General features: G+C 39.7%; 2 protein-coding genes across 2 annotated transcripts; one reads left to right on the top strand and one right to left on the bottom strand.

Annotated features, from left to right (window-relative positions):
• The first annotated feature begins 4,924 nt into the window (after positions 1-4,924).
• Positions 4,925-10,142, top strand: mns1 (meiosis-specific nuclear structural 1). The gene is made up of 10 exons (XM_029721428.1): positions 4,925-5,172; positions 6,928-7,152; positions 7,268-7,395; positions 7,897-7,999; positions 8,107-8,336; positions 8,438-8,654; positions 8,797-8,904; positions 8,990-9,247; positions 9,418-9,543; positions 9,718-10,142. The coding sequence occupies exons 1-10, from the start codon at positions 5,095-5,097 to the stop codon at positions 9,826-9,828; spliced, it is 1,584 nt and encodes a 527-aa protein (XP_029577288.1). The 5' UTR covers positions 4,925-5,094; the 3' UTR covers positions 9,829-10,142.
• A 4,357-nt stretch (positions 10,143-14,499) lies between these two features.
• LOC115167617 (testis-expressed protein 9) lies at positions 14,500-16,667 on the bottom strand. The gene is made up of 7 exons (XM_029722207.1): positions 16,482-16,667; positions 16,062-16,186; positions 15,869-15,932; positions 15,664-15,743; positions 15,516-15,561; positions 14,819-14,973; positions 14,500-14,597 (listed from the first exon to the last, which is right to left on the bottom strand). The coding sequence occupies exons 1-6, from the start codon at positions 16,665-16,667 to the stop codon at positions 14,896-14,898; spliced, it is 579 nt and encodes a 192-aa protein (XP_029578067.1). The 3' UTR covers positions 14,500-14,597; positions 14,819-14,895.
• Between the last annotated feature and the right edge of the window lie 899 nt (positions 16,668-17,566).

Genomic DNA, 17,566 nt, shown 5'->3' with positions numbered 1-17,566 from the left:
GAACATAAGATTCAACAACTGAGACATAAACTGAACAAGTTCCACAGACATATCACTAGCAGAAATTGAATGTGTCCCTGAACAAAGGGGGGGGTCAGAAGTAAAAGTCAGTATCTGGTGTGGTCACCAGCTCCATTAAGTACTGCAGTGCATCTCCTCATGGACTGTACCAGATTTGCCAGTTCTTGCTGTGAGCTGTTACCCCATTCTTCCACTGAGGCACCTGCAAGTTCCCAGACATTTCTGGGGGGAATGGCCCTAGCCCTCACCCTCCAATCCAACAGGTCCCAGGCGTGCTCAATGGGATTAAGATCCGGGCTCTTCGATGGTCATGGCAGAACACTAACGTTCCTGACTTGCAGGAAATCACGCACAGAATGAGCAGTATGGCTGGTGGCATTGTCATGCTGGAGGGTCATGTCAGGATGAGCCTGCAGGAAGGTTACCACATGTAACGCACAACGTTGAGATTGCCTACAATGACAAGCTCAGTCCGATATGCTGTGACACACTGCCCCAGACCATGACAGACCCTCCACCTCCAAATTGATCCCGCTCAAGAGTACAGGCCTCGGTGTAATGCTCATTCCTTCAAAGATAAACGCGAATCCGACCATCGCCCCTGGTGAGACAAAACCGTGACTTGTCAGTGAAGAGCACTTTTTGCCAGTCCTGTCTGGTCCAGCGACGGTGGGTTTGTGCCCATAGGCAATGTTATTGCCGGTGATGTCTGATGAGGACCTGCCTTACAACAGGCCTACAAGCCCTCAGTCCAGCCTCTCTCCGCCTATTGCGGGCAGTCTGAGCACTGAGGGAGGGATTGTGCGTTCCTGGTGTAACTCAGGCAGTTGTTCCCATCCTGTACCTGTCCCACAGGTGTGATGTTCGGTTGTACCAATCCTATGCAGGTGTTGTTACACGTGGTCCGTCCTGTCTCCCTGTAGCGCTGTCTTCGGCGTCTCACAGTACGGACATTGCAATTTATTACCCTGGCCACAGCTGCAGTCTTCATGCCTCCTTGCAGCATGCCTATGGCACGTTCACACAGATGAGCATGGACCCTTGTCATCTTTCTTCTGGTGTTTTTCAGAGTCAGTAGAAAGGCCTCTTTAGTGTCCTAAATTTTAACTGTGACCTTAATTGCCTACCGTCTGTACGCTGTTGCTTAACAACCGTTCCAAAGGTGCATGTTCATTAATTGTTTATGGTTCATTGAACAAGCATGGGAAACAGTGTTTAAACCCTTTACAATGATCTGTGAAGTTATTTGGATTTTTATAAATTACAGGGTCCTGAAAAAGGGATCTTTCTTTTTTTGCTGAGTTTATAATCATCACTTTCCCTTTGATCTTCTGTAGTTTGAGAGCAATCCAATGGATTTTAATCATTTGAGGGAGTTTGATTCAAATGAACCGCGGTACACCGGTCTATGGCCCGTCACAGGCAAAAGCAGTGAGGGGGGGAGGAGCGCCCTTCTCAAATCGAACAGTAGTCTGCGCCGCTCATTCATGCTGGCAGCATGGTGCATCCTCCAGAAACACTTTGCCATAAAATGTTTGAATTTTCAAACTACTTTGCATTGGGAAGGCAGTGTTTTGATCAAAAGCAGTCACCTTTTTCATTTGAAACCAGTATCCTACTCAGTACTCCACGTGCTTAACCTACGTCACTTTTGTTTTGAGACAATTTTGCCATCAGCCAGTGTGGGTCACCTGGCTCGAAAAAGAATGCGATCACTTTTCACCTGGTGCAAATTCCTCCCACCGTGGGCAACTGGGCCAGGTAATCTAATCCCCTCCGTGTTTCCATTGCAGTTGTGCTAGCATGTAAATAAACTTTAATACATTATGAAATCTGCTACTGAGACTTGATTAAGAACTGACTGTCCATGTTCATTATAGTTGAGAGGTGATCAACTGTGTGTAGGCTCCTCACTGCCCAATTTACATGAAAAGTAATGAAATACATTGATTCCCCAGTTACCTCACAAATAGTTGTCATAGATTACAAGCATCTTGATAGGTTTAACACTGACAGAAGTGTTGACTTGGCACTGAAATGTCTTCACCTTTGATATGAATGATCATTGTGCCATCTTGTGTTAGTTTGGTGCATTTTCAGCTGATTGGGAGGTTGAGGATGCAAAAAGCTTGAGGGAGAAGGGTGACATGAGTTGATGCGTAAACAAGCTAGAGATGGATTGAATTTATTTGACAGGTGACAGCAAAGGTGTCGCTTTTGGCCAGCATGTGCTGGTAATACATACGGAATTTGCCCAAGCAGTGAAGCTCGACTGTTTTCTTGCATACTTAAAATAGACAAGAACAGGGGAGTAATGATGTCAAATTATTATGTTTATATCCCGTGTGGAACATCGATGCAGCAGTATTGCCTGATAGTTTGTCTTGTAATCAATGGATTGTACTGTACCAGTATTAAGAGGACATGACAGTGCAGAAAGGGTACACCACTACAGTAGTAGTAAACTAAAACCTAGATTTATCCATTGTTTCCTTTGTGGGATCTTTATCGCTTTCTGAGACTAAATTCTGTCAGATTATTTCAGCATTCCTTTACTGTTGGGGCACAGTAGGCCTAAATACAATACTCAGTTGTCACCTCAAGCTACGTTGTTTTGAAGATTTACAGATGAGGTCTCAGGGGGAGGCACACTTCTGTCAAATGTCAGGGCACCTTGAGGAGCATTGCCATCTTGTGAAGTGAGAACACCTCACGTATGCACAGCCCCCACCCCCAGTCATTTCTATCACTATTTCTTTGCAAGTGTTCCAAATGTCAGCTAATGATGCTCAATGGGAACAAGCTTTATAGAATGGCTGTCAATGTCAACTATGGCTGACAGTTTTTGACAGTTTCAACCAAGGAGCATGAGACTTTGAAAAGTGAAACTCAAAGATTGTTGCCCTTTTGACTTCTATGCAAATCCTGTAAAACCTTCAAAGTCAAATCTGGACGTCAAAGCCAGTTCCACTGCATTTTTTTCATTGTTGTCCTCTAATCAGGGACTGATTTAGAACTGGGACACAAGGTGGGTGCAATTAATTATCAGGTAGAACAGAGAACCAGCAGGCTCTGGACTTCAGAGTAAGAGTTGAATAACCCTGCTGTAAAGGCAAGATAAAAAGGCTTCTGAGAGTTTCTTTCTTATGGTCCCTGCATCATTGTGAAAAGGATCAAAATGAAAAAAAAATTGCCTTTGGATCACCGGAAATCAAGTGATATCATGGCCCCATAATTTCTGAAATCAAGTGATCTCATAACCCCATCATTTCTGAAGTCAAGTGATATCACGGCCCCATCATTTTTCAGACTTCAAGGAGATATACCTTCAGGAAGTATACCCGTTGACGTATTCCTCATTTGTTATTTTACACCCTGAATTCAAAATGGATTAAATCAATTAAAAAATCTCACCCATCTACACACAATACCCCATAATGACAAAGTGAAAACATGTTTTTAGATTTTTTTGTAGTGTGTTAAATGAAATACAGACATCTAATTCACACCCCTGAGTCAATACTTTGTAGACGCACATTTGGCAGCGATTACAGCTGAGTCTTTCTGGGTAAGTCTCTAAGAGCTTTACCTCACCTGGATTGTGCAACAGTTGCCCATTTATTTTCTAAATTCTTCAAGCTCTGTCAAATTGGTTGTTGATCATTGCTAGACAACCAATTCCAGGTCTTGCCATAGATTTTCAAGTAGATTTACGTCAACTTAACTCAGCCACTCAAGAACATTCACTGTCTTGGTAAGCAACTCCAGTGTAAATCTGGCTTTGTTTAATATTATTGTCCTGCTGAAAGGTGAATTCATCTCCTAGTGCCTGGTGGAAAGCAGACTGAAGCAAGTTTTCCTCTAGGATTTTGCCTGTGCTTAGCTCCATTCTGTTTCTTTTTTTTTATCCTGAAAAACTCCCCAGTCCTTAACGATTACAAGCATACCCATAACATGGTGCAGCCACCACAATTCTTGAAAATATGGAGAGTGGTAATCAGTAAAGTGTTGTATTGGATTTGCCCCAAACATAACACTTTGTATTCAGGACGAAAGTTAATTGCTTTACCACATTTTTTGCAGTATTACTTTAGTGCCTTTTTTGCAAACAGGATGCATGTTTCTTTTCACACTGTCAGTTAGGTTAGTATTGTGGAGTAACTACAATGTTGCTGATCCATCCTCAGTTTTCTCAGGGACCTTACAGATAATATATGTGTGTGGGGTACAGAGATAATGTTTAAACATGCTTTTTTAATTACTACCTTATTATTGCACACAGTGAGTCCATGTAATTTATTATGTGACTTGTGAAGCATATTTTTACTCCTGAACTTTAGTCTTGCCATAAAGGGATTGAATACTTATTGACTCAAGACATTTCAGCTTTACATGTTTTATTAATTTGTAGACATTTCGAAAAACAAAATTCCACTTTGATATGTGTGTAGGCCAGTGACGACAAAATCGAAATGTGATCTATTTTACATTTAGGCTGTAACAACAACATTTGGAAAAATTCAAGGAATGTGAATACTTTAAGGCATTGTAATATAATACTTTCAGACGGCTTTACTGACAATACGTCTGTCCCCAACATCGGTAAATTCTAACTTTTATATACCAGTAATCTGAAATCAAGTAATATCAGGCCCATCCTTAAGGACCTGCCAATTGAATACTTTTCTAAAATAATTTCTCCAGAGTTTTTAACTGGACCGGCGTAGTCCTATTATTTATTAATTAATTAGTTATTAATGTCCTTTATTTTTTATAAAACTACAAAATACATAGATATCCATTGTACAAACTATATTGTATTTAGATATTTTGCAGGGGGTGTCAGCATGGGGGAATTGGGATTTGTGTGTGGGTGATAAGTTGTCTGACGTTTGTGAACAACAATTGCGTCAATAACTTAACTGATTCTGCGCAGTACCTGTAACGTTACCTTGGGAAGACGGGAGGACCAAGCGGACTTTTTAACCAATTACATTCGAGTTTATTGTTAGGCACAAAAGGCGCGATGTTACCAAGACGACTGGAAGCAAAACAAATGGAGCAAAGTGGTAGATGAAGAAGATTATTAGATTTCTGCCTGGTAAAACATACAAATCAACGAGAGGCTTGCAACAGCTCCACGCAATGATGGTAAATGACTTGGCTGTAGATTATGTTTAATTGTGTTTTCCATGAAAATTATCTAGCTATTCGATGGTTAACGTCGTTAGCTAACGTCAGCTAGCTGAGAAAACGAGCCAACTTTAGTTAATTTACCTAGCTAGCTCTGAGGCTCCTGAACTTCAAACTTGTTTGCGTCGGGGACCAATTTTGTGATAGACCCATCAGAATACCAGAACACAACTCCTACTTACAGTGCGATTAAAAAAAATATAGGATACAAGCAGTTGTACTATTACTGCAGTGCACGGCCGGACAAACCAAGTCTCGGTCACCGAAAAATAACATTTTAAGGCTGTCTTGGCATCAGATAAAATGATGCCGTTCAAGTACATTTCCTGCAATTCTACACATTTTGCCTTGGGGCAGAGAGAATATTTCACCGTTTTTAAAGCTTAAATTACCGTGGAATACAAGAACAATCCAGTTGAACAAATGTATCATTGATGGAGCACACTGATACTACATCTCTGTGCCTCAGGAACCTCTTATGGATCTGACCCTTTTCTTTTCAATTTTCGCCAAAAATGACATACCCAAGTCTTACTGCCTGTAGCTCAGGACCTGAAGCAAGGATATGCATATTATTAATACCATTTGAAAGGAAACACTTTGAAGTTTGTGGAAATGTGAAATTAACGTAGGAGAATACAACACATTAGATCTGGTAAAAGAAACCACTTTTTTTTTTCTTCCATTATCTTTGATGGAATTTAGATTTTGGCTACTAGGCTGCAGCAGTGTGTGTGCAAAGTTTCAGGTTGATCCAGTGGAGCATTGTAATACTGCACAGTGTTTTGTATCAAGTCTGCCCAAATGTGCCATATTGGTCAATTGATACATTTTCAAGTACATAAACATAGAGAACATACATTTTGTATTACCATAAAATTTGTGTAAGTTTACACACTCCCAGGAATGTCATACATGATGGATCATTAGCTTATACACTAACTTTCACACATCTCGATGGCAGGGTGGGTGTGGAGCCAGAGACAGCAGGGGTTTAAACTTCAAATTGTTAAACCCAGTTCCTACATTTGAATATAAACATTTTATCAAACAAAACTATGCTACATTTTATCTCTGGGACCCTTAGGATGACAAATCAGAGCAAGATTACTGAATGTAAGTACATTATTTACCTTCAGAGGTGAATGTATCAAACCAGTTGCCGTGATAAGTTGTTGTGCACTCCTCAAACAATAGCATGGTATTTTTTCACTGTAATATAGCTACTGTAAATTGGACAGTGCAGTTAGATTAACAAGAATTTAAGCGTTCTGCACATATAAGATGTCTATGTCCTGGGAAGTTTGCTGTAACTTACAAAGTCATGTTAATCACATTAGCGCACGTTAGCTCAACCATCCCAGTATAGGGACACCGATCCCGTAGAGGATTTATTATGAACATCAATAGCAATTCATGATATTACATTGTATTGTATTGCACCCTCTAAACTTACACAGATTCCTTGTATAAAATTGGTTGATTCTGTTGGTGCTAGCAATATTCATAAAAAAAAGGCTAAATTGTAATAATAATATTTTGATCGGGTCCACAGACCCCACTTTCAAAACCCCTGACCTAGCTGTTAGTGCTAAGTAAGCCAGCTTGAGTGGTACTCAAGTTTATTTATCTTTTATTATAACCACTGGTAGTAGCCAGTATGTATTTGCTTGATACATTGACCAAAATTAGCTAATGCGGTCTTTCCTCAAGGCTTCAATGAACCAGCGCCGCAACATGACGCACAGTCAGCAGCAGAGGGTGATCTCGGAATTTCGACGGCAGGAGGAGCAACGAGAAGACCAGACAAAACGCATCACTAAGGACAGACAAATGCAAGCCAATCTAATGAGTGAGGAGAGACTTGAAAAGAAGCGATACCTACGTAAAGTGCAAGACGAGCTGCACGAAAGCCAAATTGAGGATGCTCTCATCAAGGTATCGCTTTCACACAGCATTCATGAAAAGCACCTGCTTAAACAACAACTAGGCTTCATCTGTGTCAGGGAAACTGGTCCTAAAAGTAATTGCTAACTTCATCTGACTCTTACAGGCAGAGGAGGAGAGAATATACAAGGAAAAGCAACTGCAACAAGAGGAGAGAATGGCACAAGAACTGGCCCGCATCAGCTATGAAAAGCTTAGAGATGAAAAAATGAGGCAATATATAAAAGAGAACAGGTAAGTCCCAACATGAGGGGCTTGGCAGAGATTGACATTAAGGGTTGCCCTCCTATTGCCTGGGTCAAGTGAACTGAGCAGTTGGACCTGCTCTGAGGTTGCCCCATTGGGCAACTGCAACGAATTCCAGTAGCCTAAAACTGAAAGACAGTCAATTTATGGCAGTTGGGCAAGTTGAGCCTGCTCTGAGATGTTTTATTTTTTTTTACTGATAACAACCAAAATACAACAAATTTCAGTATTGATCTTTCTGATTCCTCCTCTATGTGTAGAGGAAAGGCAGGCAATATATGGAACTGCTGCGTGTAAATTTAATTTACATTTTCGGGCAAGTGATCATAATCTTCGGTCAACCCAAAAATACTCTTGACTTGCCCGATGGGAAAGTGCCTTTCTGTCTTTAATAAAAATCCTAGGGTTAGTGCATCAACAATAATCTGTCCATAGTTGTTGCAGGATGGATGTTTTGTGTTGCTGTTAATGTTTCTTTTTTAATTTTAGTGTTGAACTCCGTGAGTTGGAGGGGAAGCTCAAGTCTGCATACCTAAACCAGGAGAGGGCCGCACAGATTGCTGAAAAGGAGTCTATGAGATATGAGACAGTGGTAAGTTCATAAATGTCCTTTCCCAGGGTAGAAGGGATATTTGAGACTTGAACCAAAAGACTTGTTGTTTGTGCTTTTTGTGAATCCATATTTTTCTCTGACATTAGCGTCAGGAGGCTGATATTGCTCGTAAGATGAAGAGCGAGCATGAGCGGGCCTCTATGGAGCAGGAGAAGCAAGACCATAAGCGCTACGAGGAGGTGGTGCAGTACCAGCAGGAGCTGGAACAGCAGCTGGAGGAGAAAGAGCATAAGAGACAGGAGGCTTATGAGGAGTTCCTCAAGGAGAAACTCATGGTTGATGAAATCGTCAGGAAGATCTATGAGGAGGATCAAATGTGAGTGGACAGTGGCAGTCTGTTTTCACAATTTGGTTAAGTTTCCTGCCTGATCAAGTAATCAGTATATAAGGAAATCTAATTACCTTTCTTATTTGCAGGGAGAGGCAGTTAAGACTGGAAAAGATAACAGCCACTCAAAGGTACATAGAGGAGTTCAAGAGCCAGCAGACTGAGTGGAGACTGATGGAGCGGGAGAAGATGGAGGCTGAGAACAGACGCATCCTGGAATTTGCCAGTTACCAGCAGCATAAGGAGAAGAGCAGAATGGAGAAAGTCAGAGAACAAGAGCAGGCAAAAGAGCATCTTCACCAGATGGTAAGTGGGAGAAAAGTCACTTAATTTGCAAAACTCTTGGCTATATTCATAGTTAAGAATATGTTCTAATCTTTTTTTTGTGGACAAAGTGAGAAATTATTGCAACAATATTGATGGCTATTGAGGAATGTCTTTCTTCTAGCTCACTGAGAAGATTGAAATGGAGAGGCAGCAGCGTGACGAGATGGAGCGTGTTCGTGAAGAGCTTTGTCTGGAGGAGCAAGCCGAAGCTGCAAGGCAGAAACAAATCGTAAGCAAGCATATCCACATTTTATAATTTCCTAAATTTCCAAACCGCTTTTAGAGGATTCAACCCTTTTAAAATGGGTTAACAGGAAGATATGGAGAAGAGAATCAGACAGAGGCTGGAGTTGCAGCAGACCTGCCAAGAGCAAATAGCCTTCAAGGAAATGCGGAGGCAGGCTGAGAAGGTAGAGGAGGAAGCCTTCAGGCAGATGATGATGGCCAAGTTTGCTGAGGACGACCGCATAGAGCAGATGAATGCCCAGAAACGTCGCATGAAGCAGCTTGAGCACAAGAGGGCTGTGGAGAAACTGCTGGAGGACAGGAGACAGCAGTACCTAGCTGACAAGGTACAGTATATTGCTCTTATCCTGAACACTTATGCACTCTTTATCAACATCAAAGTGGTGTTATTGTAACTGAAGCTTTTCTGTTTAACACTGTTTTGTCTGCCTCAGAGGTAGTCTGTAGGTACCTTAAGGAACATTTGTTGAATGTAAGTTTGATCTCTCTTCCTAAGGAACGTGAGGCTGAAGAAAGAGCAATGGAACAGGAGAGGGAGACATTGCGTCGACAGATCATTGAGGAGGAAAGGCAAAGCCTTCTCAAACTCCATGCCACAAAACTTCTGGGCTATCTACCTAAGGTAAGGGAGAGGAGGTTGTCTTAGTTTTTAGTTCAACTGCAAGTGTTTTCTTTGTGTTTTTCTTTAAACTCTGGTCATTGGCTGTCCAAATTCTTTAAAAAACTAAACTTTTGATACAATGTTGCTCCAGGAAGATCCCACTTTTGAAACTGACTGTTATTTTCAAATGTTAAGGGCATATTCCGGGAAGATGACCTTGAACACTTTGATGAGGACTTCAGAAGCAATTTCCAAAAGCGACAGGCCGACATCTTTGATGAAGAGGGCTGGGGAGATGATGAATAACCACTTTCTATACTACACCACTAGATGGCATTATTGGGTAGATGCTGTCTAGTGGGTTTTTTTGTGTATCAATGGTGGATTTCTTATGGCGATGGTGTACTCAAAAATGTATTAAGTTGCAAAGACTAATTTGTATCCCACTAGCTGCATATCACCACACCTTAAATCCTATCATGGAGGTGCAGCAATTTTCAGTTGAAGTCATTTGGTAATAAAAAAAACTACACCATTTCCTTTATTAGGCGATAATGCAAATACAGTTTAAATTGATTTAACCCATTGTTGTAATAAAATGTTAAACTTTTAAAATCCAACTGCATTACAAATATATTCTGTATAAATGAACAATAACTTCCACACAATATTAAAGGACACATAATCAATGTTGTTGCTAACCATAAGAATACATTCAAGGCAAACAGGATTGTATTACATACATTTTTCAGTATTGCTTTATGATTTCCCCCAGTCAAGAGCTTTCATGAATCCCTCTTCTGTAAATGACATCTTGGCAGATTTGAAATGCATCTGCTCAAGCAAGAGGAAAAATATGTCAGTTTGATAAGGAGAAATATCAATAATGATACTGCCTTGTAATAATTACTTGCATTTAATATGAGGACTTATTTTTAGCCTTTTCAGTATATCAATCAGTTTGAGCTGTTTTTTAAAACCCACTATCAGTTCAGCTTTTTGCTTTTCCAGCTTCTTGTTTTTGGCTTTTAATGTTTCTATTTTTTTATGCTCCTGGTCTGCTGTGTCCTTTTGGAAAGGATAGACATAAAACAAGTTTATTTAACCTGGGTTATACAACAAGTGACAGAAGCCAAACTTGAATACCAAAATCTGAACTATACTAATAGCATGGCACTATCCAATACAATTTACAGTGTAAATGATTGATGTGATCACTAAATGCACTGATAGGTGGTTTAATTTACCTTGCTCATCTGCTTGATCTGTCAGTTGTGTCTTGGACCTCTCAACTTCCTCCAAGGCTCTGTTCAGTCATACCTCTATGGCACTGTGATTGGTTGCTGCCTGTTTTTGTGCCCTCTTCAAACCCTCGATTTCCTTTGTTAAACACACACAGGGGGGCAAGCTAATTCAGTAAAAGCATTTTGTGTAATGTTTTTATAGCGCACCAACACACATTTTCAAAAGCACTGTAATGATAATGGTAATATTTGGTTAGATAGCTACAAAAACTGACTGTCATCACATTTACTTATTAACTTTATATTTCAGAAATTAAATGTGAATAGTTATAATTTAAACCGATAATTGTTGTGACTAAGCAATCGGAAGCCATCAACCATTCATTCTTCTTTTCTTTGGGAGTGGACATACACTAAGTGTACAAAACATTAGGAACACCTGCTCTTTCCATGTCAAACTGACCAGGTCCCATGCTTTTGTTCAATCTTTACTAACGACATGCGACTGGCTTTGAGCAAGGCCAGTGTGTCTATGTATGCGGATGACTCAACACTATACTCGTCAGCTACTACAGCGACTGAAATGACTGCAACACTTAAAGAGCTGCAGTTAGTTTCAGAATGGGTAGCAAGGAATAAGCTAGACCTAAATATTTCCAAAACTAAAAGCATTGTATTTGGGACAAATCATTCACTAAACCTCAACTACGTCTCCTAATGAATAATGTGGAAATTGAGCAAGTTGAGGTGACTAAACTGCTTGGAGTAACCCTGGATTGTAAACTGTCATGGTCAAAACATATTAATACAACAGTAGCTAAGATGGGGAGAAGTCTGTCCATAATAAAGCGTTGCTCTGCCTTCTTAACAACACTATCGACGAGGAAGGTCCAACAGACCCTAGTTTTGTCGCACCTGGACTACTGTTCAGTAGTGTGGTGTCATGACGTTGGCCTGTTGGGGGAGGTTTATGAACCCCATAAATACCTTTCCCCTTTTCTCTCTCTACTCTATAGAGTTGACTCTTGTAAAGCCTTTGTAACATAGAGTCTGGTAACATCGAAAGGTGGGAAACGGAACCATATTTTGGGAATCCAACCAGTTGAAAATATGCATTGGTACTTAATGAATATGATCTCAGATCAGTTGTCTGAGATATTACTATTAATGACAGGATGACAAACTGTATCTTGGAAAGTCGACACATTCTAGTTATCAGATCCACATGGAATTGTTGTGCAATTTAAATGTTTAAATATGAAACTATTTGTGAAAAGATTAAATGTAATTTTAGCTTCTTAAATGAGAGAATGGTTTGTCAAAGAGAAACTGCTCACTCAGAGGCCCTGCCCAAGTGAACAGACTTTGGTTGTAAACTATGAAACGCCCTTCTTTCACCACTATATAAACCCGTTGACGAAAATTCAACTTGCTGTTCCGAGGACGTGAGGACGACAGTCCTACGTTAAAAGGGCTCAGATAATAACCTAACGAAAGTAGCATCGTGTTCAATGTGAAGGTGACGATCGACACGCCGAAAGGATGAATTTCAACTATACCAGCCAGAATATAGCACGAGCTTAAAGGTATGGCAACTTGGTATGAACTTTCAACTCTTATTCACTTCAGAAGTGATACCTCCTAGCCGTTGAGTTAGCAGCAACCGCTGTAAACGTGGGCTAGGAAAGGACGGACGACGTAGCCAGTCTAACACACACAACGTATCTAGTTTACCACCAGAGACATTCTTCAGAGGACAAGAGATCCCTGCTGGGCAACCCGGCCTTCCATCTATGACCAACCTATTGAAGCGCAGCTCAGAGTAAATATTTATTGCATTTTCTTTTTTCCAAATGGGCGGTTATTTAGAATGCTTAAGATTCTGTATTTACGATAGCATAGCTTCTCCCTTTGTTACTCAGTCTTCCCGCTCTTTCATTCAAAACCCAACCCCCTTTCTTTGTGTAACCAGCCGTCATATCTGTTCCGTCCGCTAGGGACGTTTTCCTTTATGACATAATTTGTAATCAATGTATGATCCATTCTGTGTAGATGTAATTCTGTGTGATTATTTAGGTATTTAGTAAATAAATAATGAAACCAAATTTTGTATTGCTGATTCAACTTGTTAGCCAGGGTTTGTGAAGATAACCAAGAATTTACAACTTTCAGATGAGACTGAATAAGGCGACGATTAAATATTGACTGCTATTGAGGTAAAAGATTACCAGGTCTTTAAGAGTTTATTCGGAAGATAACAGCTCTATAAACATTATTTTGTGGTGCTCCGACTTTCTAGTTAATTACATTTACATGATTGGCTTAATCAGGTAATATTAATAACAGAGAAATTATTTTATAGAATAGCATGTCATATCACTTAATCTGGCATAGCCAAAGACACGACAGTGGTCAGGTGCCACAAAGAGGGAGTTGGGGAAAATTGCAATTGGCTCAGAACAGGGCAGCACAACTGTCCCTTAAAAGTACACGGAGAGCTAACATTAATGACATGCATCTCAATCTCATGGCTCAAAGTGGAAGAGAGATTGACTTCATCGTTACTTGTTTTTGTAAGAGGTGTTGACAAGCTCAATATACCGAGCTGTCTGTTTAAAATACTAGCACACAGCTCAGACACTCATGCCACCAGAGGTCTCTTCACAGTCCCCAAGTCCAGAACAGACGCACAGTACTACATAGAGCTATGACTACATGGAACTATATTCCACATCAGGTAACTTATGCAAGCAGTAGAATATGATTTAAAAAACAGGTAAAAATACACCTTATGGAACAACAGGGACTGTGAAGAGACACACAAAGGTACAGACACATTGTGATATTGAACATTTTGTGTATATGTGGTGGTGTAGGGGATTTTTATTTACATTTATTTTAACTAGGCAAGTCAGGTAAGAACAAATTCTTATTTTCAATGACAGCCTAGGAACAGTGGGTTAACTGCCTTGTTCAGGGGCAGAACGACAGATTTTTACTTTGTCAGCTCGGGGATTCAATCTCGCAACCTTTCGGTTACTAGTCCAACACTCTGACCACTAGGCTACCTGCCGCCCCAATTTAGATTTATATGTTGTACTGTTTCATCTTTAGCTCATTCAGTACAAACAAAGTTCACTGTTTAATATGTAATGTGGGATTTCTCTGAATTCAAAAGATATCTGTCACATGAGCGCCGTACTATCGCCAGCTGCAGGAGAGGTTCACCTTACAGGCTGATCATGTTAATGAGGCCATGCCAGGCATTCCCCTGCTGAGGGGTTGATTTCATCCTTTATTAACAACCTTGTCTAAGCTGTATAATGTCCCCCTCCCCATTCAGTAATAAGATATTAACAGCTATCTCAACTGATGTCTATACACATCTAGGTTTCTCTCAGTCACTGTTCATGGACTTTCATAGTTACAATATGTACTGTTTAATATTACCAAATGACTAACTAGAAAGATAATCAATGTAATAACTGTTTTATCCTCGACACCCACCTTCTGTAGAGCAGTTACTTGTTGCTGGAGCCCATCACCTTTTCTGTTTGACTCCTCCGCTAAAGCTCTGTGTTTCTCTATCTGGGTTTGCTGAATGTTTGTAGTCTTCTGTAGTCTTGCTCGATCCTCCTCGACCTCCTTTATGTTGGTGCTTTAACTACTGTTTGCATAATCCTAGAACAAATACATGTTTTATTCTTGTTTCAATGTTACATTTTACTCAAAAATATACCTAATTTCCATCTCTCATATTTCTATCATTACCTTTTTGTTGGACTCATATGATAGCCGGTTAAATTCTTCTTGCATTACAGATCTGTGCATCTAAAACACAACACACCAAAAAAATATTATACTATAGTTACATATGAGAGAAGCTCGATGAACTAAGAAGGCTGAAACAATTGATATTCTGGAACTCTGATAAATAACAAAAAAAAATTGTAATGAATGTTTTTGCAAAGATCCATTCTTGTGCTCTAAATGTGATATTGTGAATGTGTGAGAAAGCCACAGAAAGTGTAATAAATGAAATCAGAATTCACCTGATCCCATCTCATCCCCAACACTGGGCATGTCTTCCATAAGATTGTCATGAGTATCTCCATCATCCAGCTTCCCCTCAATGTCTACGTATTGTTTTAGCCAAGGAAAAATCCACACGATCTTCAAGAACCGCAACATCATCAACAGCAGATGCCTTTGTTGTTATGAAATAAAATTATAAATAAACAAAATACAACTCAAACAAAAAGTTGAAAAAGTCATAACAAACATAAGGAACTGAAGATCATTAAGCCATTACCTTACACTCATTAAGCCATTACCTTTCACAATCTTCCAATGTTTCCAATAGATATTTGTGCAAACGTTTGTGACAAGGATAACATTCTTACTGTGTTTTTCTCTGGTTTCCAGGTCTGTTTTGTGAATTGGATTTTGATGTGACCCTTTTCTTTGTCATTACCTGAGCAATACCTGAGCAATATGACTTAGGGAGAATTTCAATTGCATTTCCTTGATTCCTTGCCTCCTTCTCAAAACCCATTGGATGAAAAGGTCAGAAATCCCGCCCCTCTGACCTTCTCATCCAATGGGGTTTGAAAATGAGGTGAGGGAAGTAGACGCGAGGAATCAAGGAAATACAATTGAAATTCTCCCCCAGTTTTACTAACTGATTACATTACCTTTGTGTCTCTGAGATGTTACCTTTTACATATCAAACTGAATTGAATACTGCACCTTAGAAGTGGACTTCATAACTGAAGATTCCAGCATGTTCACATTCCTACAGACAAATACATTTGTATTATAGGTGGTTCTCATATATTCTTATCCAGTCTACTACACTGAAATGCTATATGTTTTGAGCAATGCAATAATTTGTTACCTGAAATCCTCCTCCTCATCCTCAATGTCAACATCAAGGTGGAAAGAGATTGGCTTTGACAAGACTTCATTTTGGTCACTCTGAAAAAAATAAAGAAAAAACAATCAGGACAAAAGTTTAAATAAAACAAATATGTCTAAAAATGAATGTTTTATGTTGTTCTGAAGTGTGTCAATTGGCTAGGTAGCTATCTTCAATCACTTACCATAACCTGTTCCGCTTGCCTTACTAGTTCAGCTGTTTTTGCCTCCAGCTCTGCATTTATACATCTGGAATGGGCAAAATATATATTTTTTTATTACTATCGCCATCTGGTTACAGCATCTCATATGATACAGTTTACATTGACTCAACAGATGTTTGGCAATGGGCACAGATGTTTGGGCAAGGAACCTCACTTGTATTCCTCCTCTTTAGCAAGTAGGTCAATCGTGGATGGTTTCTTTGAGAAGACAGAGGCTGGACGTCTCACAGATCTTCCTCCTTGAGACCTTTCTGCCTTGGATGACATGGGTCTTTTGGGCTAAATAAACAAATGTAGTAAGTTAAGTAGCTCATTAAAAATGTAGTAGTTGTTGGTTCTTTAGCCAACAGGCATATAACATTTCAAAGGACCAACGCTTTCATTGAAAGTCAGACAGCGTATAATAAACGTTACAGTTTTAGCTAGCAGTTAGCTAACTTAGATCTTAAACAGCGATATAGCTAGGACACATAATGGTGGCTATAGCTAGTTATTTATTCTTGTATTTAACTTTTGAATGGGTATGTTAACGTTTTTTAGCAGTATAATACTGTAGCTAGTTACATTGACTCACCGCATGCATTCTTCTTTCAGACATGTTGTGTTGCTGAATCTGGCGGGTGGCGTTGCGGTTGCATAGCAACAAGTCGTGGCCAAGGCGAAGGAACAAGGCGAAGGAACAAGCACATTTGCTGTGTTCGCTGTTTTCCACAATCTTGACTTTGATACATTTAAAGAAAATGATGATGTTAGGGCCCATTGTGGACTACTGAACACATTCATTTGAGTTGTTTGCTAAACATGAAATGTGCAAATGTGTAGGGGGACAGCATTTACTAAGGCTAACAGATTCGCTGCATGTCTACACATGGAGCATAATGCCATTATAGATATATTCATTTGTTTACCATTGATTGCAAATAATTGCATTTAAATTAAATAGACATTTCAAAATGTTTATTTTACAAACTCATTGGATTATTGAAGACCACGTCCATAGTACTGATCATTCATGCATTTTTACTGTAGGCACACAGTACTCGGCTGGTCACTTTTTGGCTGCTCACCACCGCGGTGTAAAAACAACCAAAAAAAGCACGTTATTCTTCATTCGTGCACTCTGCGCCTGCGCCGCCGATGCCTGACAGTAGCAGCAGGAGCAGCAGCATCACCACATTACCGTTCTCTTAGCAGTTGGATATTATGCTGGCAGAACGATCGCGCATTTCTTTCTTCAAAATAAGAGTTACCCTGCAAAGACATGCTAAACTGTGAAAATATATATGTTTTAATGTATTTTGTATTTATACCAGCATTTCTTTTGAACATTTACACAATACTGGTATGTTAAAAGCTATTATGTAGGCTATATTTAAAGAAATGCACTTTTAATAAAATACAAATACTTGTTATTGGAATTATTCAATAGATTAAACTCAAAACTTAAATGGGTCTATTGTTTCAGAATACTGGTGACTCCTTACTCCACCCAGTCAGTCCTTTCACTGCAACTCAATACATGGGGGATACTTATTGGCTTGTAGAGAGAACTTTTATACCTGTCTCAGCTAAAGTGGGCCGGGAAATACTCAGTAGGGTGTAGTTTTGGAGGGGGACTGTGTCACAAGGCCTGCTGCAGGCTTTTCACTCCTCCCCTAC

This window comes from Salmo trutta, chromosome 29 (assembly GCF_901001165.1).
Source record: "Salmo trutta chromosome 29, fSalTru1.1, whole genome shotgun sequence".
Taxonomy (NCBI): Eukaryota; Metazoa; Chordata; class Actinopteri; order Salmoniformes; family Salmonidae; genus Salmo; species Salmo trutta.
Note: the sequence above shows the minus strand (reverse complement) of the source record. Positions and strands in the feature narration are given on the sequence as shown.